This window comes from Micromys minutus, assembly GCF_963924665.1.
Source record: "Micromys minutus genome assembly, chromosome: 24".
Taxonomy (NCBI): domain Eukaryota; kingdom Metazoa; phylum Chordata; class Mammalia; order Rodentia; family Muridae; genus Micromys; species Micromys minutus.
This window is the reverse complement of record NC_137959.1, coordinates 27,646,340-27,672,549: the sequence shown is the minus strand read 5'-3', so window position 1 is coordinate 27,672,549 and position 26,210 is coordinate 27,646,340. Positions and strand designations below refer to the sequence as shown.

Here is a 26,210-nt window from a genome sequence, read left to right as displayed (position 1 = left end):
CTTGAATGGGTGAATTATAATTCCCACGCTGCACCTAATCCGGGTTTATTTTTGCTACCTGCTTACATGTGAGACTTACAGGCTTTTTTTTTCTTATCCTTTTTTGTTTATTCGGTGGAGATATTCGTTATGCTTTCCCGAGGGGTCTAACATTAAAGTCCAAACGTTGAAAATGCCAAAGACTGTGGGCTTTCATCCCCTCTCACCTGTGTCCTTCACGCTGCTTTTTGTGAAGATAGGGATTAATCCGAGGGCCCTTTAAAGCCCAAGCACAAGCTTGGAAAAATGTTCCCAAAATTGACAAGGTCTACTAGCAGAGTTCTTAGAAGGAAAATACAGGGCATCTGAGTAAGCGGTGCTAGGTATGGATAAAGGCAACAACCAAGGAAGTAATCGGATGTACTAAGCAACCAATCAGCTCCCAGCATCCATTCTCTAAGTCTACTTGGGTCAGGGCCATTCTGCTGTCTGTAAGCAGGACAATCTTTATTTTGAATCGATTCGGTCTGGTCTAGAGGGCGAAATACGAGAGGACACCTTAAGGGGCGGGGCCGGGCGAGAAGTGGGGCGGGGCTCCAGGACGCACCGGAAGGAAGTGGGACTGCACATTAGCTAGAGGCTATGCTGCTGAGGTCGCTGCGCCGCTGGGCTGCCCGGTCTCTGCGTAGCGTGGGCCCGGGGAGCTCCGGGAGCCCTGGGAGTCTCGATTCGGGCGCCGGGCCGCTGTGGGCACCTCGCCGTGCCTGGCCTCCGGGTAACTAGTATTTTTGTGTCACCTCGAAAGGGGCCGCACTGGACCCCGCCCCTTCACCTGCTAGATCCTAGGAAGGGCCTGGGGGCTGTGGAGCCTTAAAGAACTGTCAGGACCCGCACTTGGTGGGGCCCCAAACTCGCCTTCTCCGGCTTTTTTTTTTTTTTTTTGGGTCAGATTCTTTAACCCTGGAATGTGGCTGGTTTGGGCACAAGCTGTATTTAGTCAGTTTTTAGTGGATGCAGGTGCCTGCGGATCTTGGGGGCGGGTTCAGGCTTCTGACTTTCTCCTACTCTCGCTGGTAGTGCGGTTCTCTTCTGAAATGGAAACCAAGTGGCATGTATTTCATTGGTCTCGGACCGCTGACAGGTGGGTTGGCAGTGTCGCCAGCCTTGGCCTAGAGAACAGACAGCCTGGGTTCCAGCCCTAAGCCTAAACTCACCCCTCGGAATCCCTCGAGTGTAGGTTATTCCTGTGTGCACTGTGAAGATCCTAAACACACACAGTCCAGGTGAAGCGTACATAGAATGTACCAAGCAAACCAAAGTAAGCAAGCACAAATGGACCTGGACCTAGCCTGCCACTGTTCAGTGTCCCATACAGGACCCAACCAACCATAGAGGGTCCCAAGAATGGTAAACGTTTTTGTAAGCCAAGGAGCAAGCATACAAAATGACTGTGGTCATTTATCAGGTCAGCACAGCGCACAGTGAATAATTGAAACGTCGATTTCTTTTCTTTTAGATAAAGATAGAGAGAATGATAAGGAGAAAAAAGCGGTGGTAAGTTTCCCTTTGCATGTCTTCTCCGGTGGAGAGTAATCTCTTCGTATTTTGAGGCGAAGAGTTAAACAGTGGTGGTGCGCACAGTGAAAAACAAAACAAAACAAAACAAAAAAAAAAAAAACCAAAAAAACAAAAAACAAAAAAACAAAAAAACAAATCCAAGATGATAGCCGGGGATAAAAATCCCTCTTCCTTTTTGTGGCCCGGGCCCTTTCCCCAGATTCCACCACTGTTAACGTTTTCTCTCTCTCTCTCTCTCTCTGTGTGTGTGTGTGTGTGTGTGTGTGTGTGTGTGTGTGTGTGTGTGGGAGTGGGGCATCCAGGTAGTACTTTTCAGGTATTTGTGAACAACCAAAGATGCTGGTTAAGTAAATGGCTTTAAAAATGCAACTATTTGTTTCACTTCAGATTGCTCCGCCCAGCTGTGGGGGAAAGTGTGCTCACTGCCTTCTGCTGTCTAGTGGAGACCAGAGAATCCACGAGGGTCCACAGCGTGGGCTCAGTCAGAAGGCTGGTTCTAGGGGCTGTGAGGGCAAAGGTCAAAGGAGGTGCAAGCTGGACAGGTTTAAATGTTACCGTCAGCCCAAGGGTTCAGTTTCTTCCTTTGAGATCATCTCACCAAGTACCCCAGGCTGGCCTCAAACTTGTGATCAATTCTTCTGCTTCAACCCCTGAATACTGGGATTTCGGGTGTGTCACTCCCAAGTGGTCAGGGGCTCATTCCTGTAAGGGAACTGAAAGCCTGTAGCTCAGATGGCTGGGGAAAGGGTGCCTGGGGCACGATGGATGGTGTCTCTGAAGAGGGCAGAAGGAATGCCTCCCCCAAGTGGCATGGGTAGTGGGGGGTAGTCAGAAGAATGAAGTGACCCTGGGAAGGAGGAGTTACATCACAGGGAGAGGAGGATTGGTTTTCAAGGTTGAAGAAACGGTTCAGCAGTTAAGATTTTTTTTTTTTACAGAAAATCTCATTGATTTTTATAAAAGATTCAGGTTTTTGTTCTTAGCACACACATGACAGCCCAAAAACTGTTTAATTAAAATTCCAAGGGATCTGACATACCCCCACCCCTTTCTGTCTTCCTGGACACCAGGCATACACTGGAGCACAGACATACCAGCAGGCAAAACATTTATACATATAAAATACATCCAAAAATTAGATGAGGAGGGTGTCGGTAGCACAGGCCTTTGATCCCAGCACGAGAGGGTGGGGTGGGGTGGGGTGGGGCAGATCTCTGTGAGTTCAAGGCCAGGCTGGCCTACGGAGGGAGTTCCAGGACAGCCAGAGCTACACAAAGAAACTCTGTCTTGAAAAAACCAAAATAAATAAATAAATAATAGAAATAAGGATGACAGCGACACCTAGTGACATAGAATCGTTGCGCTAACATTGCCAAGTATTGGGCTGTCTAGATATGGTCGGATGCGCAGTTTGTAGTATGTGGGCCCTGTAGGGCCAGCCTGTTCTCAGGCTCAGGATAACTGATAGCCATTTAAGTACATTTCTGTGTGGGAGGCCTTAGGCTGAAAGCATGGGACCTGAAAACAAAGCCACTGGCATTGTGCACTGTAACAGTCTGACAGAGGGAACAGTAAAAAGGATGATGGTGAATCTAGAAAGCAGTGAGTCTGGGGCTTTGGGGAGAGGCTACTATCTGTGAGCAGCCTTGGAAAGCTGTGATGCTGTCTAGGAGGTAGAGGAAGAGAGCCGTAGTCTGTCCTCACAGGTAGCAGAGGCTTGAGTGTTCAGAGAAACTGGGCCAGGTGCCAACAGCAGAGCCACCAAAGGACTTCCACATAAACTAACTTCTACTAATTTATTTATTTTTTTTAATTTGTGAGACAGGGTCTCACTGTCTTACTATGTAGCCCTGTCTGAACTGGAAATCACAGAGATCCTCCTGCCTCCACTTCCCAAGTGCTGGGATTAAAGGGTATATCATGTAATTGAGGAGTAGAAATTTATTTGGCTCATGTTTTTGGAGGCTGAGAAGTTCAAGGTCAAATTGCAGGCATGCTTCATCCCTTGGAAGAGAAGAGAGACCCATTTCGAGGTTCATCCCTTTTTTATCAGGAACTCGCCCACTGATAACTGACCTATCTCCACAACACTGCTCTGCACGCACCTCCGTAAGTCATTCTTGGTGGCGGAGTTCACACAATTTCTCTGCAAGGTCTAATCTCTCAACATGTCGCGCTGGGGACTAAGTTCTCAGCACTGCCATGCAGTGTGATCCGATTTGCCTTTCAGGGTGAGGTGGTGCGTCCCGTGGGGTAAGCCAGGAGGCACAGAGGAGTAGAGAGGTCTATCTCTAGGATTAGGAAAAATGCTACTTGTTTGTTCTTGGTTTTGATTAAACTTCCAAATGGACTGGCAGTTCTGTGGGGTTAAGGGTGATCCTTACATATTCCTCCTCCCCTGAGGTCTCAGCCATGTCCTGGCTGGTCTTGGACTCACAGAGACCACCTGTAGCTCTGCCTTCTCCGTACAGAGATTAAAGGCCTGTGCCATTATGCCTATCTTAAGCACCTCCACTATGAGAACAAGTAACTCTTATTTTTTTAAATAAGAAAGGTGTAGAGCTGGGTATGTTGGCACAGGCCAGTAATACTGGCATTGAGGAGACTGAGTGGGGAGGAAGGAGGATTTGAAGTTAGCCTGGGCAACACAGCAAGACACAGAAACTCATACGTAAAAGACGTACTTATTTTATGTATGTGAGTTCACTGTAGCTATCACACCAGAAGAGGTCATTGGATCCCATCACAGATGGTTGTGGTTGCTGGGAATTGAACTCAGGACCTCTAGAAGAGCAGTCAGTGACTCTGTCTCTAAATAACTAAAAAGTGAAAATGAGAGTGGGGGTGGATTTCAGTCGGTAGTGTGTGGATTAGCAAGCATCAGGTAAGTTCCATTCTCAGCTCCAGAGAAAGATGTTCATCCCTGTCAGTTTCCGTTGTTGGAGATTAGACTCAGCCTCTGGAGGAAAGTGGGCTGAGTCACGGCACACACACAGAACTTGGGGCCAAGCAGCCTGCAAACTTCAGCAGCACGTCCTCCTGTTTCTGCAGTCGCTGGTTACTTTCTTTGCTACCCTCACATTTATTGTGAACACTGGAGGTTGGGACTGGGTTTTCCATGTGATGTGCTAGGCACATAGTAGGCCTTCAGCAAGCAGTTGAAAGACTCAAAACTGAGAAAAGTTTTATGTGGAGAACAGGCCAAAAGCAATGATGTTAGCTTTGCATTGAGCTTATGGGTGATATTTTCTGTGTGATGACTTAAATTTCTTCTGTAGGCAGACACCCCTCAAAATATTTTTAGATGTCAGGTAGAGGTTGGTGGGGATGGCTCAGTGGGTAAAGTACTTGTTGCATAAGCATGGGGACCTGAGTTTGGATCCCCAGCCCTTGCATAAAAAGCAGAGCATGCGTCATCCCTGTGCTGAGGAACAGAGACAGGAGAATCCTAGGCTAGCTTCAGAAGATAAGGTTGAGAATGCTAGAGGAAGATACCTGGAGTTTGTTTTTTGCATGCAAACACATGAGTGCATATTTGTGCCCACATATGTACACTCACAAAAGAAGGATCTGGGCTGGATTGTGCTGGTATATGCCTGTAATTCTACTCAGGCGGCGGAAACAGAATTACAAATTCCAGGCCAGTCTAGATTACATAGTGAACCCTCATTAAAAAAGAACAAAATTAGAAAACTTCTTTTGCTAGGTTATTCTTTTTTTCCTCTTGTGTTCCCATTTTTATGTCTCTTGCTCTATGGTGAGGGGTGGAGGAGAGGGTAGGGTGCTTGCTGAGCACATTTGAAGTCTACACTACCATCTCTTGAGGATTTCATGGTGGGAGCAGGGGCAAGTGTTTTGAACAGTCTGAACATCAATGATGTCTTTGTAGTGAACAGGAAAGAAGCATCAGATGTAGAGTGATGTTCAACTTGAGCTCTTTTTGTGAGCTATATTGGAGGAGAACTCCAGGTGTGTTGTCTTCCCACTAAAAAAGGCAGTTTTCAGGAAGGAGCAGCAAAAAAAAAAAAAAAGCCCAGTAGTGCCCTGCGGGGCTTCTTGCTCTTCACTGACTCCTTTGGGTTCATTTTGTATTTACTCTGGGTTCTGTCATATGAGCTGTCAGGGACCTGGGATTGGCCATCCTATGGCCTTGCATCTGTGGGAAGTGTCTGTAGTAGAGTGATTGGACAGTAGAGAATGGGGCGGGGACAAAGTTGGTAAATCGAAAGAGGAGAGAGGTGGAGATTCATGATGGAGGCAGCAGAGAAAGATGGTTCAGATCAAGGTGAATCAGATTGGTTTATCTTGTTTAGGTGGGCAGTTTATATCTTTATTAATTGGCAGTGAATTTGTTGAGCTGTATTGTGGATTGAGAATTTAACATATACATCTGTTTGATAAGTTAGTGATTGTGGAGCCATGTTTTTATTGGGCTGGTAAAACGAGATGTGTGGGTACCTTGTTTGGGAACTAACCACTTAGGGGATTGCACTCTGTTACGTGTGGAATGTGACAAGTGCTTCCTGTTATAAGAAGGGTCCTGTTGGGCCTTAGGTGTAAATTTAACTCACCTGCCTGATTTACTGCCTTGGCAAATCACATCTGGTGGATACTTCCAGCCAGGGTGTGAAGCAACAGGCTACTATATGATAGGTTAGGCACTTCTCTGTGTGACCCAGAGGATGTGTAAGGGTGTTCTGATGGAGCAGTTTGTCTTATATTGAACTGTGCACCTATTGTGATCTGATGGAACCAAAGCCAAAATATCAATTGAGGGCTTTTCTGTACAGGTCAGCAAGTTGGATCCTAGACAGCACACACTCGCTTTTCAGTCTCAAAGCCATTGATAAGAGTCAGGCTAAGGAAATGGAACACTTTTATAACCGACACACAACTGTCTGAAGGGTGGGTCTAGGGAAGGGCTCAGAACTTGACTGGGCAGGTGTGGATGGGTCACATGGGTTTGTCAGAAGGGTCAGCATGAGGGATGTTTTTTTCTGTTGCTGTTTGGTGGGACCTTGGGGGATTCTTGAGGCGAGGTTTTAGCTTACCACTCAGAGTCCTGGCCAGGACCAAGTGGGCTATTTACCTGAGCCTAATCGTTTCATTGTGTTCCTCTGGGTGCTTTATCTCTACCCCTAATGCACATTTGTCTTCTGGCAGGTTTGTATTGAGGGCAATATTGCAAGTGGGAAGACGACATGCCTGGAGTTCTTCTCCAACACAACAGATGTCGAGGTATGGCTGAAACACCTCAGGGAATAAGTTACACAGATAGCCCTGTCCAGCCGAAGGTCCACACGTGCGATCCAGGGCTTTTAAAGCCCCGTGGAGTGAAGTAGAAGGAGCTCTGTAAGATACCCAGATATTAACATGCCAACGTGAAGTCAGTATTAAAGTAATAAATGAGCTGTTCACATTCTGTGTTTGATACTAAATCCCTGGGATCTGGAGTTCAGTTAAATTTACAGCATTCTCAGTTTGGACTCTCAGATAGTCTCTAAGTCATGATTTTTCAACTTAGGATTTTACTTGACTCTGCAGTGCTGCCAAGGCAATACATGTTCAGTAGAAACAGTGCTGTGATGCTCAGTAGATTAGCAGATGATGCACTTGAACATGAGCTGTTTTCAAGTGAGGACACAGACCCTTTAAAGGGGAGCAGCTGTGGTCAGACTTCAAGGTCATTGTGGTTGCATGTGGCTTGTGGCCCCTGTATGGAGTGGTACATATACAACATAGGTCCTAGGGAGTGGGAGGCTCTCACCATCCCTGCCTGAGAAGGGAACTTTCTGTGCTTAGCCATGATTCAAACAGTATGGATTATCCTGAACAACTGCTTGATTCTTGGGGAGCTGGGGTTTTGGTACATGCCAGGCAGTGATAGCTGGTGTCCCTATGAGATCCCTGACCTCCCAGGTCCAGGTCAGCTTCCCTGGTAGACAGCACTTGACAACAAGTGTTGTCACAACTTGTTGCTGGGAGAATTGTGTCTTGCATGAGTTCACTGGGCAAGGATACTTGGGAGTTTTGCCCCATCTCCTTCCAGGTATTACCCTGTCTACCCTGCCGATTTGGTGCTGTGACCTCTCGTGGCTGTCAGCGTTGGATGATGTCTCATCAATTATCAGATGGGAAAAGGGTGTCTTAGCCCCAGCACCTGCCTTGAGTCGTGACCTTCTGAATAGAACCTGAAAAGTGCTTATGTCCTAACTTTAGATCTCGGGGCCAGTTAGCAACAGTAGCAGCAGCAGGAGCTGTAATTATCCAAAGCACCATGTTAAGTGTTTACGGCATTATCTAATTGATTCCGTGCTTATCTCCTTATTACCTCTGCTGAGTCGAAGCAAAGGATAACTGGCTTATAAAATTTATATGGTGTGATAGTCAGTTTTAGGTGGCAGCTTGCCAGAATTAAAGACTACAACAGCCTCCCACACTCAGGTGTGGTTTCAGTTACCCGAGCTCAGCCAGGATCTAAAAGTATTAAGTAGAAACTTGTGGATGTAAACAGTTCATAAAATTTAAATTATGCATTGCAGTATGATGTACTCAATGATCCCTCCCTTCCCTCCCACCCGTGTGAACCATCCCTCTGTTCAGCATAGGGGAAAAAGCACGACATGTATCAGGCTTGTATCAGAAGCTTCTTGCATCCCCTGGGGATCTTGCAACATAATCCCAGCAAAGAGGAGGCAGGTACTGTGCATGGAGAGCTAATGGACTGTGACTTCTGTACATGTTTAGAGGGTGTTTCTGGAGAAGACTGATATGTGAAATGGTGGCCTTACTAAGTAAGGAATATCCACCTTTAATATAACAGGCCATATAATTGGCCATAGTCCTGGATAGAACAAAAAAGGGAAGAAAAGGATTTCCTCCCCCTTCCTGCTGTGGGACATCAAAACTACAGGCCTTCAAACCTTGGGTCTTTGGGACTTAGCCAGGCCCCAGGTTCCAGGGCTCAACCTCATATTTAGCATTACACCAATGACTTTCCTGTTTTCAGGCGTTGGACCCAGACTGAGCTGTGCTGCTTGCACCCCTGGACCCAAGCTGTAGACAACCTGTCAACACAGAGAGATCTTGGCCTCCATAATGACATGAGCCAATTTGCTAACAAATTTCATCTTGTATGTCAGTTTCTGTGTTCATGCAATCCGATCTGCCCCTGTGGAGCGTCCTCACCTAACAAGTAATGAGTGTCGGGGCCAGTCCCAGCAGTGCTGCCCAGGTTTGTCTCCCAGCTGGGAAGAGCCCACTCCCCTTTAGACTGAGCCGGTTTGCAGTCATTCCAAGTCACTTCTGGAAGTCACAGGAAGGACTTCCCACCCAGAAGGAGCTGTGGCCATTCAGAGGGCTCGTCCCACCCTTGGCCTGTAGTGTCTGTCTGTATTCTAGACTTGGCATGCTGTCACAACATGTTTTCTTTCCTTCCAGGTGTTAATGGAGCCTGTGCTCAAGTGGAGAAATGTCCACGGCCATAACCCTCTGGTGAGTAGTTTGTCCCTTGCACAAATGCCAGACTTCCCTGTGAGTTCCTAGGAATGCTGAGCCCAGCACAGCCAGTCTGTTAGTGATTCAGAGGAAAGGATCGTGGTGAGCTGGGGATTTCTGAGGCCTGGGCAGGTTTGCACAAAGCTCAGGAACCTCCTGTCAGCTGTCTCTAACATTGCAAGTGGCTTAGCTTTCCTTGGCCCTCATTCCAGGTCATCAGCTTTCTCGATGAGCCTCTGATTTGGGTTTGGGCTTTACATTATCTAGTAATGATGGATCCCTGTGGTTTACCCTGAAGCTACCTATCCTCCTTCCCAGGGTAAGGCTAGAGAGCAAGGGACCGTAGTGTGCATGTGCCTCCTCTCCCTCCCACACTCAGAAAGCTTTCTGCTTGCTTGAAAAAAAAAAAAAAAAGCAGATTCTACCAGAGAGGATGAAGAAAGGGACCATGGTTCTGGGCTCCTATGCCATGGTATGTGGCACTTAGTATTTCTCAGCTAAGAAAACTGGTTGTGTAGGTTTAGCAGTGCCTTGCAGTGCTTTGGCAATACCTCATGGGGTTTCTTAGACTCAGGTCCACAGCAGGCCAGCACCGTGTCTACTGTGTTCACTGTTTTTTGCTAGAACACAGCTGTGTTGCCTGGGCTTTAGAATCGGCTTGCTCATTCATTCAGAGAGGGTTTATTACATACCTTCTGCTGTGGCAGACACTGCTCTGTACACTAGGACACTGAGCAATTTAATAAGATCTGTGGTCCCCTGGCCCTAATAGCCAGTGTGGAGATGAAAGGAGACAGGTATTAGAACCTGGTGGCTGGTGACACTAGCTGTGAGGAGAGCTACAGCAGGTGAAAGGATGCTAGTTAGATAATTACACAGGCCGGGACACGAATCTCACTTGTGTGCATGTGGAAGAAGTATAGTCTCAGAAAGTTGCATTATGAGTGCTATCCTTATGAGCTCATCATCATCATCATCATCATCATCATCATCATCAGGACCACCACTGTCATTATCCCCATCACTGTCATCATCGTTAGATATATTTCCACTACTTTCTGCTGATTGGAAACGCAAGACTGATGCTTGTGTGACAGTTGTTGGCTCACCATGCTGGTTCTGTGATGCAGAAACGTATCTGTTTCTGCCGTCATCCAGCTTCTGTGCTGAGATTTTCTTTCTCCCATTATTAGGAAAGCCTTTAGTTCTTAGTGCTGAGGACTTGAGTGCCATGAGTTTACTTCAAGAAGAAAAAACAAAACCAAACAAAAAGAAAAAAATGCAGAAAAGAAGCTGGCGTAGTGTCACATGCCTGTGATCTCCCCACCCATGAAAATTGAGGCAGGAAAATCCCAAGTTCCTGACGCCCTGGCTGTATAGTAAGACCTGGTCTTCCCTCTTCTCTAGAAAGATCTCCCACTTTATCTCCTCAAGTGCATACGTACGCGCTTGCACACCTCCCCAGAGAGGCAAAAGATTACTAGAGATCAGACTGGAGCAGGAAGTGCTTTTATCTGTAGTAACAACGATGGAGGGTTGGGCTCTATTTTATTAGGGTATGTAGAGAATGCATCTCTGTTAAGGCAACATTTGTCAGAGACCCACATTCGAGGGGAGGGGCCACTCTGCAGGCACCTGGAGGAGGAGTGAAGGAGGCAAGTACAAAGGCCCTGAGATGGGGCCTGCTTGGCATGGCTGCAGAGCATTCAGGAAGCTGGTGTAGCTGGAAGCTGATTGGCTAGAGAAAGAAGGGTAAGAGACAAGTGGATGATGGTGGATTTCTAGGGCCCGTGGTTCAGATGAGGGTTTGGATTTGATTCGAACACAATACAAACTCCTTAGAAGGGAGATGTTGCTCATTTTGGCTGCTGGATAGAGAACAGACCATAGGGAAGCTCAAAGGCCAACTATGAATGTCTGAATGCTTTTTCCTCAAGGACCACATCCTAGTCTGGCTGTTAGGGGGCTCTTTGATAATTGTGTACACATCTGTCTCTGTCCACCCTACTCTGAGAGTCCTACAGCTGTCCTGAGTACATCTCTGGCCCCAGCCTCTGTGGGTTTCCTGAAATGGCTTTCAGGGTTTCTGGACCTGGGTCCTGCACTGGCTACCTGGACACAAAGTGCTTTGTTTTCTGTCCTGCAGAGTCTCATGTACCGTGATGCCAGTCGATGGGGCCTCACTCTGCAGACATATGTGCAGCTCACCATGCTGGACCAGCACACTCGTCCTCAGGTGCGTTGGCTGCAGGTCTTACTTTCAGCCTTGTAAGCATCCTTCAAATTCAGGTATTGTCAGAAAATGACGTCTCACTAAGACATCCCTTTGGGCCTTTATGCTGTATAGTCTTCTCTGACTTCAGCAAGGTCTCCTGTCCTCACAGGGGGGTGCCCTGGTGCCACCCTGAGCTCACGTCTGTAATCAGGTGAAAAGTTGATAAGGATAACACTCATAATGCAACCTTCTGGGACTGTACTTCTGCTCTGTGAAGTGTCTCCTTTAGGCTCAGATATCTAAACTATAGCCGTCTCACTTGATATCAAAAAGCCTTGAGTTCCTCTCTGGCTTCTGTATGAAGGCCGATGAATTTTTTCCATTTTGCCAGAAGATGGCTGATGATCTTCTTCCACATGCACATAAGTCAGTGTCACAGCTCTGGGATTCCAGCTTTTAAATATCCTTTAACACAGAGTGTGTTCCCTGAGCTGTGGCATCATTGTCACCTGGGAACTTGTTAGAATTGTATATTTCCTAGCTCTTCCCCATATCTGCTGAGTCAGAAACTCTAGTACTAAGGTCTAGGAGTCTGTGCTTTTTCGGGCTGTGCAGAACTCCTAGATATGTGTTCTGTGTGTCTATGTGTTTGAGAGTGGTTGATCAGACCTTTGTGAGGTCTGGCTTTCAGATTCTGGAAAGAATATAATTCACCTTGGCTCACAACCAGGTGTAGAGGCAAGACAGGACACACAGAGATACTCAGACCCTTCCATTAGCAGGGGCCAATTGTCTTAGGAGGTAAGGTGGCAAGAGTGACCATTGTAGTTACCCATGGGTAAAGCTTGTACACAACTAGAGCCTTTCTGTGTAGGAGACAGGATACCCCTATAGCTAATTACAGCAGCACAGTCATTAGGCTGAGCCGTTTGCTCCAAGTTTGGTTCCCTGCAGCTGTATCATTCTCCTGTTGACATCCATATACATCTTTTCAAGCTGACAGATGTGAATAAAGTCTTTAGAAGAATATGAAGTTGTCCTTTCCAAATGTTTTCCTAAAGGATGGAGAACAGACACCTACAGTTAACACCTCTCCTTGGTTTGCTCTGCTTTGCCTAAATGGGCATTCTAAATTATATCCGATGATACATGAATATTATGGGATGTGGGCTGAAATCAGCTAAGAAGGCAGAGACAGAGCTGGTTGGACTAAGCAGGAAAGAGATGGCTGAAGAGGGAGCCAACAAAAGATGGGCAGAGAAAGATAACAGCATGCAAGAGGGGACGGAGGAGAACAGATGGATCAGAATCCGGGAGGCCCAGAGGTATGCAGAGTGGGCTGTAGGTTTGAGTGTACTCTGGGCCACACTGTCCACTAGGTGTCAGATGGGCAAGTCCCTCCTGCTCTTCAAAAGGGCGTTGTAGATGAAGGGAAAGATGATCCATAGCGGATGTGAACAACTTGCAGAAAGGCGATGTCCAGCCTCTTCCCTGTTGGTCAGAGATCTTGTCAGTTTCAGCAGGCAGAGCCTCCCCAACCCTAGCCTTTTGAGGCTCTGCTTTAGACACCCAGGTCCTCAAGTAAGCGGATTCCCTGGCTCAGGGTTCCACTCACCAGACTGCATCAGTAGGACAGCTTCGCTAGCATGTTCATATCCTAGTGAGCTCCCTTCTCCTGTGAGCCCTGGGCCCCCAAACGGCTGCCTTTACTGTCCTTTGTCCTCTGAACTTCAGGATGGAGGGAGATGGATGCACAGGGAGCCTCATGGCAGATTTGGCTTCTGTTGTCCTGTTGTCCGCGCCTCACAGTCTCTATTCAGCAAAGAGGGGTCTTTCCTGTGAGAGCTGGGGCAAGTTTTCAGGGCTTCCTGTACCTTTCTCCTCTTCGCCTGAGAGTAAATCCCTTTTTCCATTCCTTTAGATGTCACCTGTACGGTTGATGGAAAGGTCACTTTACAGCGCAAGATACATTTTTGTAGAAAACCTGTATAGAAGGTACTGTAGCTTGTATAGTCCATCATTTATTAAACAACTGACTTTGTGTATGTGTGTGTATGTGTGTATAGGTGTATGTGTGTGTGGAGGTGTAGGGATGTGTGGACCTATAGGTGTGAGTGCATAGGTGTATGTATGTAGGTATGTGGAGGCCAAAGTACACCCTTGGGTGTTGGTTCTCAAGAATGATCTATATTACTGTAATTTTTTCTTTAGGTTTATTTAGTGTTATGTGTATGAGTGGTTTTTTGCTTACTTATATGTATGTGTACCAATATGTTCACTGAGGACAGAAGAGGCTATTAGATTACCTGGACCTGGAGTTACAGATGATTGTGAGCCACGTGGGTGCCTGGGAACTGAACCCAGGTCCTTTGTAGTAGTAGCAAATGTTCTTATTTACTGAGCCATGTCTCTAGCTCTCCACCATGCTTTCTGAGAAAGGGTTGCTCACTGGTGTACTTGTTACTGACTTAGACTAGTCTGACTGGCCAGCAAACCTCAGGGATCTGCCTGTTTCCGATTCTCAGTGCTGACATAGCCAGCAGATAGCCTCATGGCCATGCTTTTTATATGGGATCTGGCAGTTGAACTCGGCTCCCCATGTTAGCACAAGTACTTTACCAACAGAGCTATTTCCCAAACCCTAAACTACTGCCGGTGGAGTTGCCTATCCACCTGACAGATATGGAGTACCAACAGTATTGTGAACTTCTGTTGCTTTATAATATTGTGTAACAACCACAAAACCCAGTAGTGACAGCCACCTTCCTTTATTCCTAGGTCAGTTAGGAGGTCAGCCAGGTGGCTCCTTTTACATTGGCTGATCTTGGCAAAATGTCTGGGAATGGGCTGGACTAGAATGGACTTGGCCAGGGTAACCCAGGCAACTCATTTCTCTTCCCCTTGCCTGTCTTCCCCTCTGGGACCAGAGGCAAGCATAGGCTTTGTCATCTCATGTTCATGGCATAGGGCAAAAGTCCTAGCAGAAACACAGCAGCACATTCACTGTTGTTCCACCCTTGTGCAAATCCCAGTGGTCCCATGCCCAGGGTTGGCAGGCGAAAAGGACAAGGGGATCCCATGGCACAGTACAAGGCTGATGGGAAGATGAAGATTGGGATGCTTAGAGTCTGCCCAGTGCTTATGCTATGTGTAGCTTCTGTCCTCATGGGTGGAATCTTTTACCTAGTGACCCACCAGTGTTCAAGTGTGGAGGCCTACATTTCTGTGCTCAGGTTATTGATGATTTGGAGGGGTCTTAGAGGAGACGGTTTGCAGACTGGTCTGAAGTTTCAGCCTTTTTCTGAGTTGTTTCCATCTTTATAGCCATATGTCTGGTCCCCAGGTCCTTGTTAGTACCCGATTCTGCCTACCTCTTCCTGCTCTGAGCCTGCAGTACCACAGCCATTTCTTGTGCAGCTGGTTCTGACACTTGTGCAGAATGTTCCTGGCTCCCCAGAGCCCTCTCTACTAACACAGCTGTCCTTGCGGTTCTGCCCCATCCCTTCTAGTGCATGCGTGCATGCATGTGTATGTTTTGCATGCATGTCTATGCCTGGTGCCCATGGAACAGGGCATTGGATCCTCTCAGCTGTGAGCTTCCATGTGGGCAACGGGAATCAAAACCTATCCTCTTCAAGAACAATTGCTCCTAATTAACTCCTGAGCCATATCTCCAGCTCCCTGACCATCTTGTCTACATGGATTGAGCCTCCTTGGTTTTGCTTTTGGTGTGGTGCTGTGAATCAGACCCAGGCCCTTGGATATGTCAGACAAATTCCTTGCTACTAAGCTACACTCCCAGCCTTCCCCTTGCTGCTTTTAATAATGAACTTGTTTGAACCACCCTAAGCTGAACAAGCACAGAGGGCCCTGCTTAGTGCATGTTCAAGCTGCTTAGATGGTTTTGGCCTCTAGCCAACTTGTTCCTCAGTGCCCACCCTCTCTTTCAAACCCCTTCTTTTGAGGGGGCACACCCCTGCTTGTCCTGAGCTGCTATGCATTTGGGCTCTTGAGTCTACAGAGCTTCTGAATGGGATCCTCTGTTCTCTGGCCACCTTGAGTCAGGCTTGTGTTATAAGACGGGCTAGAACAGGTCCCTAAAGTTGCTTTGTTCTCTGATCGAGGATCTTCCTTGTGGGCTATCTTCTTGTGGGCTCTGGCTTGCCTTCCAGCAGGTGGCATTCCTGAAGGTTCCTTTCTCTTTCCTGCTACTTGGTTTCCAGAGGGTGTAAGATGATTTGCTGCTTGGTTCCTCCAGCCTTCCTTTCTCCACTGCTTCCTCAGCAAGAGGAAGGGCAGTGGAAGAACGCAGGAAAGGATGACCCATGTTGAGGCATGGGACTTAGGTAAATGGGACCTAGGTAAATGGTAAATGACACGGTGTGTGTGTGTGTGTGTGTGTGTGTGTGTGTGTGTGTGTGTGTATGATTTCCTGTGAACCTGGGAGACAGCATTGCTTCTCTTGAAGGCTATTTGCTGGGCTGGTTTGTGAGGTGTTTACCTGGAGTAGAATGACTAGAGGTGAGGAGAGAGTGTGAAATCCTTGATGGCTCCACCCCTTGTCAAGATAGGCTGCCTGGGCAGCAGAGCCCCCTTCCCCTAGTGGGCTTAGTTGGTGTCTTACTGCTGCCTTTCCTCATTAGGCTCAACGGAGCAGCTCTGAGCTTCCGTTTGCCTTGCTCTGGGCTCTTTGTGGGTGGCACAGGAGGAAAATGTAGCCCCTCCCATTTTTTTTCTTCCCTGTGCTCCTTTTCCAGCTCTTTTTCTGTCCTGGTAACTTCATGGTTGTGCCTCCCTGGCATCTGTGGTTTGGATTTTTGTGAGACTGTGAAGCACAGAAGAGTTTAGTCTTTGTTTCTGTCCTTGTGAGCTATTTGTTTTGAGGTTATGTAGCCTTCAAGAGAGCAGGGTTCTCTGAAGACCTTCCTGTAGCCTGGAGACCTTTGAAGAAGCCAAAGACTGTTGGCCCACGTGTGGCCTTGAGTAGTTCAGAGGCTGCTGTAGCACTGGGATGCTCTGAGAGCATGGCTACTTGCCTCAGGGTACAGGAGCATGGGAGAGGGCCGTGACCCTCAGACTTCTGTGGGGACGGCTTAGCCCTTCACCCCTCGCCCTGCTAACTGTCCAGGCATTTATTCTGAATATCATCTTTTACCCTAGGACTCTGTGTTTTCCATTCTGTCCCCATCGTGTTCTTCTGTTCAGATTTAAAAATTAGTCTGTATAATTATCCTGAGAAAATGGATGGCCTTCTAGTAAATACATGCTTGTCGAGTTGCCTGGAGTGTCCCTTCCTGTAGTCTCATGGCGTGAGCCCTGAGGTCAGCAGAGAGAACCTGGACCAGGCATTGGAAGCAGCTTCTCTAGGTGGGTGATTGACTTGAGAACTGGGCCAGCTTTGTTCGTCCTTCGCCACAGGGGCATTTGCGTTTGGGGTAAGGGGGGGCAAGCCCATGGACCAGAGCTGCACCAATTGACTTTAGGCTCTGGCAAGGGAGGAGCTAAGATGGGATCACACAGCCAGCTCCTTTTCAAAGGTGGAAGCAACAGTTCTAGACAAGGGATGACTATTTACATCTTGCTAGCCAGGCAAGCAAGGGGTGAGGAACAGTGAGAGGCTCCCAGAGTTCTCTTACTCAGGACAACCCTCAGGCACCACTGAAGCCTTTGCCTCTTTCCACACTGGCCTTCCTCATGCCTCTTCCTCTATTACCTACCTGAGCATCCCATAGACACTCAAGTCTCCTTAGTGCTGCAGGCGGGGCCCAGGACTGTCAGTGTTTATCAAGCATCTTCTGGTTGAGCAATATGATGTAATGATACAGGGAGCCTCCATCCTTAGCCCCTTTCCTGGGGAAGAAGGCCTTCTGTTGTGGGAACAAGATTGAGCTCTGAGAATTGCCCTTGGGACTGAGGGTTTATGGTGCAAGGTGTTCTCTTCTCTTTTTTATACTCTGCCTGTGGTTTCTATTTCACTCGTGTTGTTTCTGGTTTTGCTGGTTGGGTTTTTACACTCTTTGTGGTAGAGATTCCAGGGTTTTTGTCTAGGCCTAGAGCAGGGCAGCTGTCAACCAAGGGCTTTCTGTTTTGGCAATGAAAAGGGCTTTTGATCAGAGCTCCAGAGGACCAATGGGAGGGAGAGGTTTTTGGGGCTCTTGTAATGTCACTCTCCTTGTAATTCCAGAATGCCCAGTGCAGGAGGTTATCACAGTGGGGTGCTATAGACGAGGAGATTGGCTAGAGCTTTCTGCTTCCTGTTTCCATCTTATCAAGGTAAAAGGTGCTGAAAAACCAAAGAAAGAGGCAGATCCAGGATTGTGCAAAGTGCAGTTTATTAGGGACTTGTGGGCAGAAGTGTGTCTTGGGAGACAGCAGGAAGATAGATCCCAGCACCCTATAGCAGGAGGAGAGATCCCAGCACCCTACAGCAGGAAGAGAGATTTATTTGTTCAGGCTGGCAATTGGAAAGCACCTGACTTCTTAAAAACTGTCAGGGTTGCTGGGTGTGGTGGTGCACATCTTTATCCCAGCATTCGGGAGGCAGAGGCAGGCAGATCTCTTGAGTTTGAAGCCATGCTGGTCTACAGAGTGACTTCCAGGACAGCCAGGGCCACACAGAAAAGCCCTGTCTCACAAAACCACCACTAAATAAACAAAAATTATCAATGTGTCCTGTGTCAGTTAAGAAGCAGTTTGGGCATCAGTGCCCAGCATACATCACCCTGGAGGGCTATCTGAAGATCTTTAGTTGCTCTTTAGGGCTTGAAATACATGCCAGGTTCACATGGCGGATAAAAGTTACAACCGACATGTATATGAACTGTTAACCTGTTGTCGCGAGTCTGTAACACATGTAATGTAGAACTATGTTTAGTGGTATCCTTAACCTGTATTTGGAACAAAATGTCTTGGTTCTTACCTGAGGAAGGTCAGTTGGGTTCTGGTGTGCTTCCCCACTTCCTGTGATGCCCAAGGGGAAGGCTTGCTAATGCACAGTGGTAGACAGCCCTTCCATAGGTCTAGTCATGGCTGACGTGTCAGTGCCTGGTTGAGCTTTTCCTCAGGGCTTCCTGGAACCTTTGCTGAGGATCTGGAGGTGGGGGCCTGGTTTTGCAATCTGTAATTGAAGGCTTGGGTTTCTGGAAAAGCCCACAGACATGAATTGGTGTTCTACATTTCCTCAAAGCAAAACTTCTTAGTGTTCTCGCCCTTGGGATCTTGAACAAGTGAAGAAAACCACAAAAGAGAAACCCACCTCCTCGGTGAGGTGGGAGGCAGAATGAGTGCAGTTCCACTTTGTGCAGCTGAAGAGAAAGAACAGCCTTCATGCTGACCTCAGACACAGGATGGTCTGAGCTGTGGGCACCGGGCTGCAGTGCAAAGCTGAAGGGGGTGCAGAAGCATCATATGGCAAAGGAAGCCACACAGGCAGTTGTGTGGAAAGCTCTGTGGATTGACTGCAAAGGTTTGGCAAGACTGCCAGGTCCTCCTTTCCTAAGGACAGGGTAGACGTGATGGAGTGGGCCGAAAACTGGGAACACGGCATTGACTTGCCTGGCTTATGAGGACAACAGGCAGGTTCTACCTACCTTCCCACCCAGACCCAGAACCAGGAGGCTAGGCCACAGAAACATACTGATCCAGGTTAGCCCCACAGGGAGGTCAGCTTTAGGACTGGAACAGAAAACAGTGTATTTAATTATCAGGTTTCTGTCTGAATTTGTTTAAAATAGTGTGTCATTGTGTGGCCTAAGCTAGTCTGAACTAAGAGTTTTTATGTAGCCCAGGTTTGTGTCAGTCATGAGATCTTCCTGCCTCAACATCCTAAGTGCTAGAATTACAAGCAGGTGCCACTACAACTAGCCTTTGATTGTATTTTTTGAGCTTCAAGTACTTTCAGCTGAACTAAATGGAAACCTGGTGCAAAGCATGGTGAACAGTGGAACTGTTCGTGGCTCAGCTGATGAGTTGAATTGGTCTCTCTGTGTTTTGGTCACGGCTACGATTGCTCTAATGAAACACCATGACCAAAAGCAGCTTGAGGAAGAAAGAGTATCTCACTCACAGTTCCATAGAACAGCTCATCATCAAAAAGCATCAAACAGGCAGGAACTTAAGCAGGGCAGGAGCCTGGAGGCAGGAACTCATGCAGAAGCCACAGAGGGGTGCTGCTCACCGGCCTGCTCCTTATGGATGGCTCAGCCTGCTTTCTTATAGAACCCAGTGTAAATGCATGTTCGTTATATATTAGTGTGGAGGCCCGATAGGGACAGTGAGTCCTGCTTTATCACTTTTTTACCGCCTTCTAGTGAGATAGGGTTTTTGACTGAACCAAGCTTGCCCTTTGGTTAGACCAGCCGGTCTGAGAGCTCTGCAACCCAGGGCTGGGTTTATAGGCCCACAGGGCCATGCCTGGCTTTTTTTTTCCTTCCCTTTCCTATGGGGAATTGGACTCAGGCACTCATGCTTGAAGAGCCGGCACTCTTACTGACTGAGCCTTCTTCCAAGCTTTGCTTTTTTAGTTTTAATATTTAAACTATGTAATAATGCCACCTCACTCTTGTTTTGAGCACTGGTATTTTGCTCCAGTTTGAAAAGTAAAGAGTAAAGGAGAAAAAAGTCTACCATCTGCAGCTCAGAGAACGTCGCTGTGAGCATTTCTGTGTTTTTCTTTTCACATGTGTGGACATGTACTTTTTTGTGTGCTCAGGCATATGCATACAATTTAACCTCCTGTGTTCATTGAGCATCAAGTTCGGAGCCTTTCCCCTACACCGTATGTGTACTTCACCATATGTTTAGCTACTGTGTGCTTTTGCTGCAGAGACAGATCAAGTCTGCGTTTCTCATTATGCTGAACAGTGGTGCATGGCAAGCATCCATGAGTACTCACAGAAAATGAGTTCTAGAAGTGAAGCTGAATGACGTCTCCACGTTCAGAGGGCAGACCAAGGTGCTTTTGTCTACTTGGAGTTCAATTCCGAAGCAGCCTCCATCAGCCACTGATGGCCAGTTCCCATCTCCTAGTGGTGGAAGGTCAGACAGATAGATATCCAGGTCCTGTCAGTGCCACATGACCATCATCTGGACCACACTATGCAGCATGCTCTTGGTACTGCCCTTCCAAACAGGAGCCACCCCTTGGTTCTTTGGGGAAATGACGTAGCACATGGGTGCATAAAATCCTTTGACCTCTATTGCAGTGGGAAGATGCCCGAGGTTGACTATGTGATTCTGTCTGAATGGTTTGACTGGATCATCAGGAACATTGATGTCTCTGTTGATCTGATAGGTAAGACAGTCTTTCCCTGTTCTCTACCTGGAGGCTTCCCTAGGCACAGCTGGGGTATACTTGGGAGGCTCTACCTTGTAGAGACAGCAGGCATAGACACCTGTCACCCACGATACCTTCTCTATCAGAGCTCCCCAAAGGCAGGCAGAATTTAGGGGTTTCTTCTGCCTGTGAAAGAACTCTGGCCTTGGTTTCTTAAACTTTTTCCTCTGGGTCAACTACTTCAGGGGCCCCCATCTGTTCTGATAGCTTTTCTGTATTGTGTGGGAGGGACAGAAATTGGGTAGTGGCTAAAGCCAGTGGCTTGCCAGACCCTGTCTAAGAATGGAATTCTTTTAAGCTTCATGATGATACTGTGGGGCTGAGGACAAGAAAGGGGACTGGGGCCTGAGGGTTAAGACTCCTGTTAATCACACAAACTGAGCAGGCTTAGTGAAGCTCCTGTCATGACCAAGGTAGCACCTCTCCACACAGCCCATGTGCTGCCCTTGTCTTTGCTCCCACACCGGGAGCAGGACAGTCAGGGCCGCTTGTGGTTTTACTTCTCAGTTTATCTTCGAACCACTCCTGAAATCTGCTACCAGAGATTGAAGATGAGGTGCCGGGAAGAGGAGAAAGTCATTCCGATGGTGAGAGACCAGAACCACCTCCACCCCATCCTGCTGGCCCTCCCTCCTCATCCATCAAACACTATCAAGCTTGTCTGGAGTGAAAACCAGGATGTACAACTGAAGGGAACTATGCCTTCCTCCATGGCTTTGGAGCCCTTGTAGGTCCAAGGGCCACTTAACTTCCTGTGTTTCCTGACTCAGGCCTCTGAACTCCCATGTACACACACTTATACACACTTGCATATGCACTTGCAGACACGCACACTATGGATATACACATTTGCTCTTGTACAGTAGTTTGTCTTCACACATGCACATGCATGTGCTCACACACCATGGACTTAAGCAAACGTACCTTTGTACAGTAGTTTCTTTGTCTTCAGCTGTGATGTCACCTCCCCTGACCATACATTGCCCCTGGGCCTCCCATGGTGATAGCCCACAGAATAGCTATTGTCAGTGTTTGCTCCCATTACTCTCTGCACTTTTAGATTTTGGTCTTATTTCTTCTGTCTTTAACATGTGTCCTGGGGCCTGGCACCTAGAAGCTGCTCAGTTAATATTGGACCTTATATGCACATTTGTCCTTGAAGCAAAGACGGGCTTGGCAAGCTCTTTTGGGACATCATGGTGCTCTGGACTTTAGATGAACTGGAGCCCTGAAAGGCCTGTCTGATCCCTAAAGCTTAGCCAGGTTTTGTTTTAGCCTAGCAAGGCACATTCCAGTCCTGAAGGCCCAGGCCTTGCTCTGCTGTAAATGGGGCTTGACATTTAGAAATGCCATGTCTGGAGTCCTTTCAAGCTGCTATCCAAGGGCTTGGCTTCTGGTACCCAGGGGGAGTCCGGTGGTGGGTAAGAAGGTAGCAGCATGGTTTGTGGCCAGAGTGTTGCTAGAGGCACCAGGTAGCCAGCATACACTGGCTGAGTGCCTGAGAGTGCATGTGGTCAGGGCCTCCCAGAGTGGAGGCAACAGTGGTGTGGGACGTCTGTTTTCTTCACTAGTGCAGCCCCATATCAGGCTTGCCGCAGGACTGGTCCCAGTATTCTAATGAGTGCTCTATAGGAGTGTTTAGTAAGAGGAAAGATTTGATCCTTTTGCTGACAAGCCAGAGGGAGTGTGTAGTGGCTGCTCAGTCTGGGGACACCTGTCATTGACTCATGGTGGAACTGGGTCTCCCACTGGAGAAGTGGCAAGAAATGGGAGCCGCCAGGTTGGGAGGTATGCGTTTAAATTTTGCTGGGGAAGGACCAGTGGGTGGTTGGGGATGCACTGACCATTTGAATCATAGGCTGTTTCCACAGACAGGCTGGTTGTTACAGGGACCTTTGTCCTTGAGAATTCTGCCCTGCCCTGTCCTGGTGAGGCCCTTGGTGGGTGGAATTTCCCCCTTTCCACTCCCACAGCCTTTGTGTTTCCATGGCAGGAGTATCTCCGTGCTGTTCACCACCTCTACGAGGAGTGGCTGGTCAATGGCAGCCATTTCCCAGCTGCAGCCCCTGTTCTGGTGAGTCACTGTCCCTCCCAGAGTCGAAACACCGCAGGAAAGAGCTCTTTGTCTCTCTGGCAGAGGCTCAGAGGGACCCGGACTTGAGAAGGCTAGTTACTGTAGTGACATGTCATACACACTGCCATGAATTCCCCAGTTGCTCTGGACAGGGTTTACATTTGAACCTTCGGGAATTGTCCCCACTCTTTAGTGGGTGACACAGAGCCAGTCCATCATCATGGTTAGGTGACTCAGTGTCTTCTGAAGGCATCTCAGTGGTTGTCCTTTGTTGTCACATAGTGGCACCTCAGGAGGTGCTGAGGTGTACAAGTGCCATGCTCCTGCTGTCTCTGAGCTCTGGCCCACTGTAGCAGTGTTAGTGTGTCCTGCTTGTCCATGTGTCCTACTGTGTATGCCATGTGCTCTCCCTGCATTTCCTCAGGCAGGCAGGTGCTATTGAGGCTATCACATATCCAGCAGGGGATCATGGGCTTTTGTCTATGGCCTTGGGCTGTAGGCTACATAGTCATTCTAGCCCTGAGAGACAAGTGGCAAGGGACATCATAAACTTTTGGTATAAAAAGCAAACTTTAGGGAGCTAAGGAAGTTCAGAGTGGCAGAGAACTTGTCTAGACATTTTAGTCTCTGGGTTTAACTCCAACAGAGCCCCTGACTCCTACCCCCTGCTTTTAGCTCACAACATAGCCCCAGACTCCTAGACCCAGTGAAAAGAAAAGGCATTGTTGCCAAGATGGATTCTCCCATTGAAATTCAGTTGAGTGTCGGTTGCCCTGGAGCCAGAGTCTGTGATTCTGACCCTCTTGGTCTCTCATCCTCTTGCCTCCCTAGTGGAGATGGAGTTGGCTAATGCAGCCTGTGACCTGTTTGTTTTATTTCCAGGTGATTGAGGCTGACCACAACTTGGAGAAAATGTTAGAACTCTTTGAACAGAACCGGGCCCGGATATTGACTCCTGAGAACTGGAAGCATGGACCTTAGGACTACACAGTCCACAAGACATGCCAGGAACAGCCCAGGCAGGGCAGGTTAGCTGCTAGGAACATTTGGAAGAATCTACTCTCAGGAGGGTCTGTTACCTGATTAGATCTGTTTTCACAATGGTCTTTTCATGGTAGTCCAAAGGCTTTTGTCAGTCAGATCCTGGCAGCACACTTTCTCCCTGGTGCCCCTCCTGGTAGCTTCCTAGTGTTGAAGCCCTGTGTAAAAACAATTGCTGTATCCCTGGGGTTGTTCTGGGTCTTATGCATCAGGTCACCTTGTGGAGTGAGAGAGCAGTCTTACTTCCCAGGCAACGATTTGAAACCCAGAGGGGTGCAGGGACTCTTCAAGGTCATAAGCCAGTGCATAGTGGAGCTGGGACCATTCAGATACCTGGCTTGGGCTCTCTGCCTAAGCTGTTCCCCACAGCCCTGCTGCTCTGAGCGCCATGCCCCCACCTCTTTGTAAGAAGAGCTGGCAGTTTGTGGACCCGTCATCTTTCAGTACTGGACAAATTTCAAGGAGACGAGACATCACTAGGCATTGGCACTCCTCTGTTCCTTGGCATGAGCCCAGGGTTTCCTGGCATGAAGATACTGTAACCTCTATTCCCTTGTCATCTGGACCTCAGTGTCTACTGAGGAATCCTGGACCAGTTTTTGCATAGTGCCAGTGTCCTTGAGGATGATATCCTTCCCAGACTCTGCCAGTTTCATGTCATTCCCTGTCAGAAAAAAAAAAAAAGAGCTTATGGGACCTGGATACTTTACCCCGTGCTGAGCAAGGCCAAAGGCAGCAAGCTGGGCTTCCAAGGCCCTATCACTCTCTCCTGTTCTTGTGTGAGGAGCAGTGCCCTTGTTCCAGGGAGAGTGACAGTGGCCTGAACTCCTTTGAAGTGTTTTTCCATCTGAGCAGATGTCATGGACCACAGAGCGTGAAGTCATCTCTATTGGATCAGAAAATACCTTAGTTTTGCTCGGCCATAACTGCACCAAAGGTGCAGCTGTTACTTGAACCAGTTGAGACCAAGAGAAAGACCGATCATTCCTCAGGGACAGTGAGACTGGGAAGTCATGGCTCGCCAACAAAAGCATTTAAAGCCTTGCTGCTCTTGTCATTCTGGACCAGATGGAGTGCATCTGGAGATGACCGGACACAGATGATATAAGGAGGCGATAACTATATGCTGGAGAAACACAGCCCGGGCTGGGGCGGGGCTGCTGATGAGTGTGTGCCAACTGGTCCTGCTCTGCCTGTCTCCAGGTGCCTGGTGTGCCTGGTAGCTAGAAAGAGGGCCAAGAGTCCAGCTCTTGGTCCTTCCTGTTTGGACCAATTCTTGGGCCTTTTGGTAGTATGAAGAATAGCAGCCAGGGGATTGTCCATCAGCACCTGCAGTCCAGCAATGGATAAACCATAAAACTGAGAAAGGCAGGAACTTTGAACCAGCAGTCCTGAAGGGGGCATCTTTGAGATTTGCAAATGAACAGACCAGTAATTGTCTCTTTGCTCAACCAGAGCATCCATTTTGGGGAGAAATGTGATGTTTGTCTTGCTCTATGGTAGCCACTGAATTCTACAGCTAAACTCTGATCTCTCTCTCTCTCTCTCTCTCTCTCTCTCTCTCTCTCTCTCTCTCTCTCTCGTAGGGTTATATTTTATAGCCCAAACTGGCCTATACTCTCTAAACTCTCAGCAATGTTTTTGTCTTAGCCTTTTGAGTTACAGGCATGTGTCACCATGTCTGGCTTGTGTGTTCATTTTTAATTTGGCATGATTTTATTTTTTTATTGTTATGTGTTTGGGTGTTTTGCCTGTATATACATGTGTACCTGGTGACCATAGAGGCTAGAAGAAGGCATTGAATATTTTGGGATTGGAGTTGCAGTTGTGGGTTGCCATGGAGATGCTAGGAATTGAACCTAGGGTCTCTAGAAGAGCAGCCAGTGTTCTTTACCCCCGAGCCATCTCCAGCCCCTCGTGTTCATTTTTTTAAACACCACATTTTCTAGTATAGTGCCCATGGCTCAGAAAGACACCTCGGCACTGCAGAAAGGAGACCATCTCCAGTATGGGCTAGGGTTTGCAGAACCTTCCAGCTCTCAGATCACACGGAAACAGCCAGAACCAGCCTTTTGAAGGGCTGCTACCTATCTGGTGTTCCTGGAAGGGGCAAGGTGGGCCACAAGGCCTAGTTCTTAGACACAGGGTGTCATTGTCTCCAGCTGTCTGTGGGTGGTTAGTAGAGCATGACACAGATTGGCATCCCTGAAGAGCCGGCATGCCCTTGCTTGATCCTAAGACGACTTGTTCCTTCCATCTGGGTCAGACTTTACAAACTGTATTTTGGAGGGTCACTTCTCAGTTTTTGTGAAAATAGCCCATGGCAGAATAAATTTGGGACTCTACTAAACAAGGCCCCCTTGCTTCTGAACTTCAGGATGTCTTGGGCTGAGCGGTAGGCTATTGGGGTATGGGATTCTTGGCGAGAGATGTGTGGTACTTCCCAACCTCTTAGACTCTGGTTTCCTAAATAAAAATATTTCTGTTTTGAA

The 26,210-nt window shown here is 47.9% G+C and overlaps 1 protein-coding gene across 4 annotated transcripts; it reads left to right on the top strand.

Annotated features, from left to right (window-relative positions):
* Positions 1-621: 621 nt before the first annotated feature.
* TK2 (thymidine kinase 2) lies at positions 622-26,210 on the top strand (the record flags this gene model as incomplete). Of its 4 annotated transcripts, none has more annotated exons than XM_080937387.1 (10): positions 622-754; positions 1,502-1,533; positions 6,721-6,795; positions 8,998-9,051; positions 11,201-11,290; positions 13,191-13,264; positions 20,473-20,561; positions 21,111-21,190; positions 22,597-22,677; positions 23,560-26,210. In XM_080937387.1, 10 exons carry the CDS (start codon positions 622-624, stop codon positions 23,656-23,658), a joined length of 807 nt encoding a protein of 268 aa, XP_080793513.1. In that variant the 3' UTR covers positions 23,659-26,210. The 4 variants fall into 4 exon arrangements, with proteins under 4 accessions (XP_080793513.1, XP_080793512.1, XP_080793515.1 ...); XM_080937386.1 differs by having other exon boundaries at positions 1,496-1,533; XM_080937389.1 differs by lacking the exon at positions 6,721-6,795.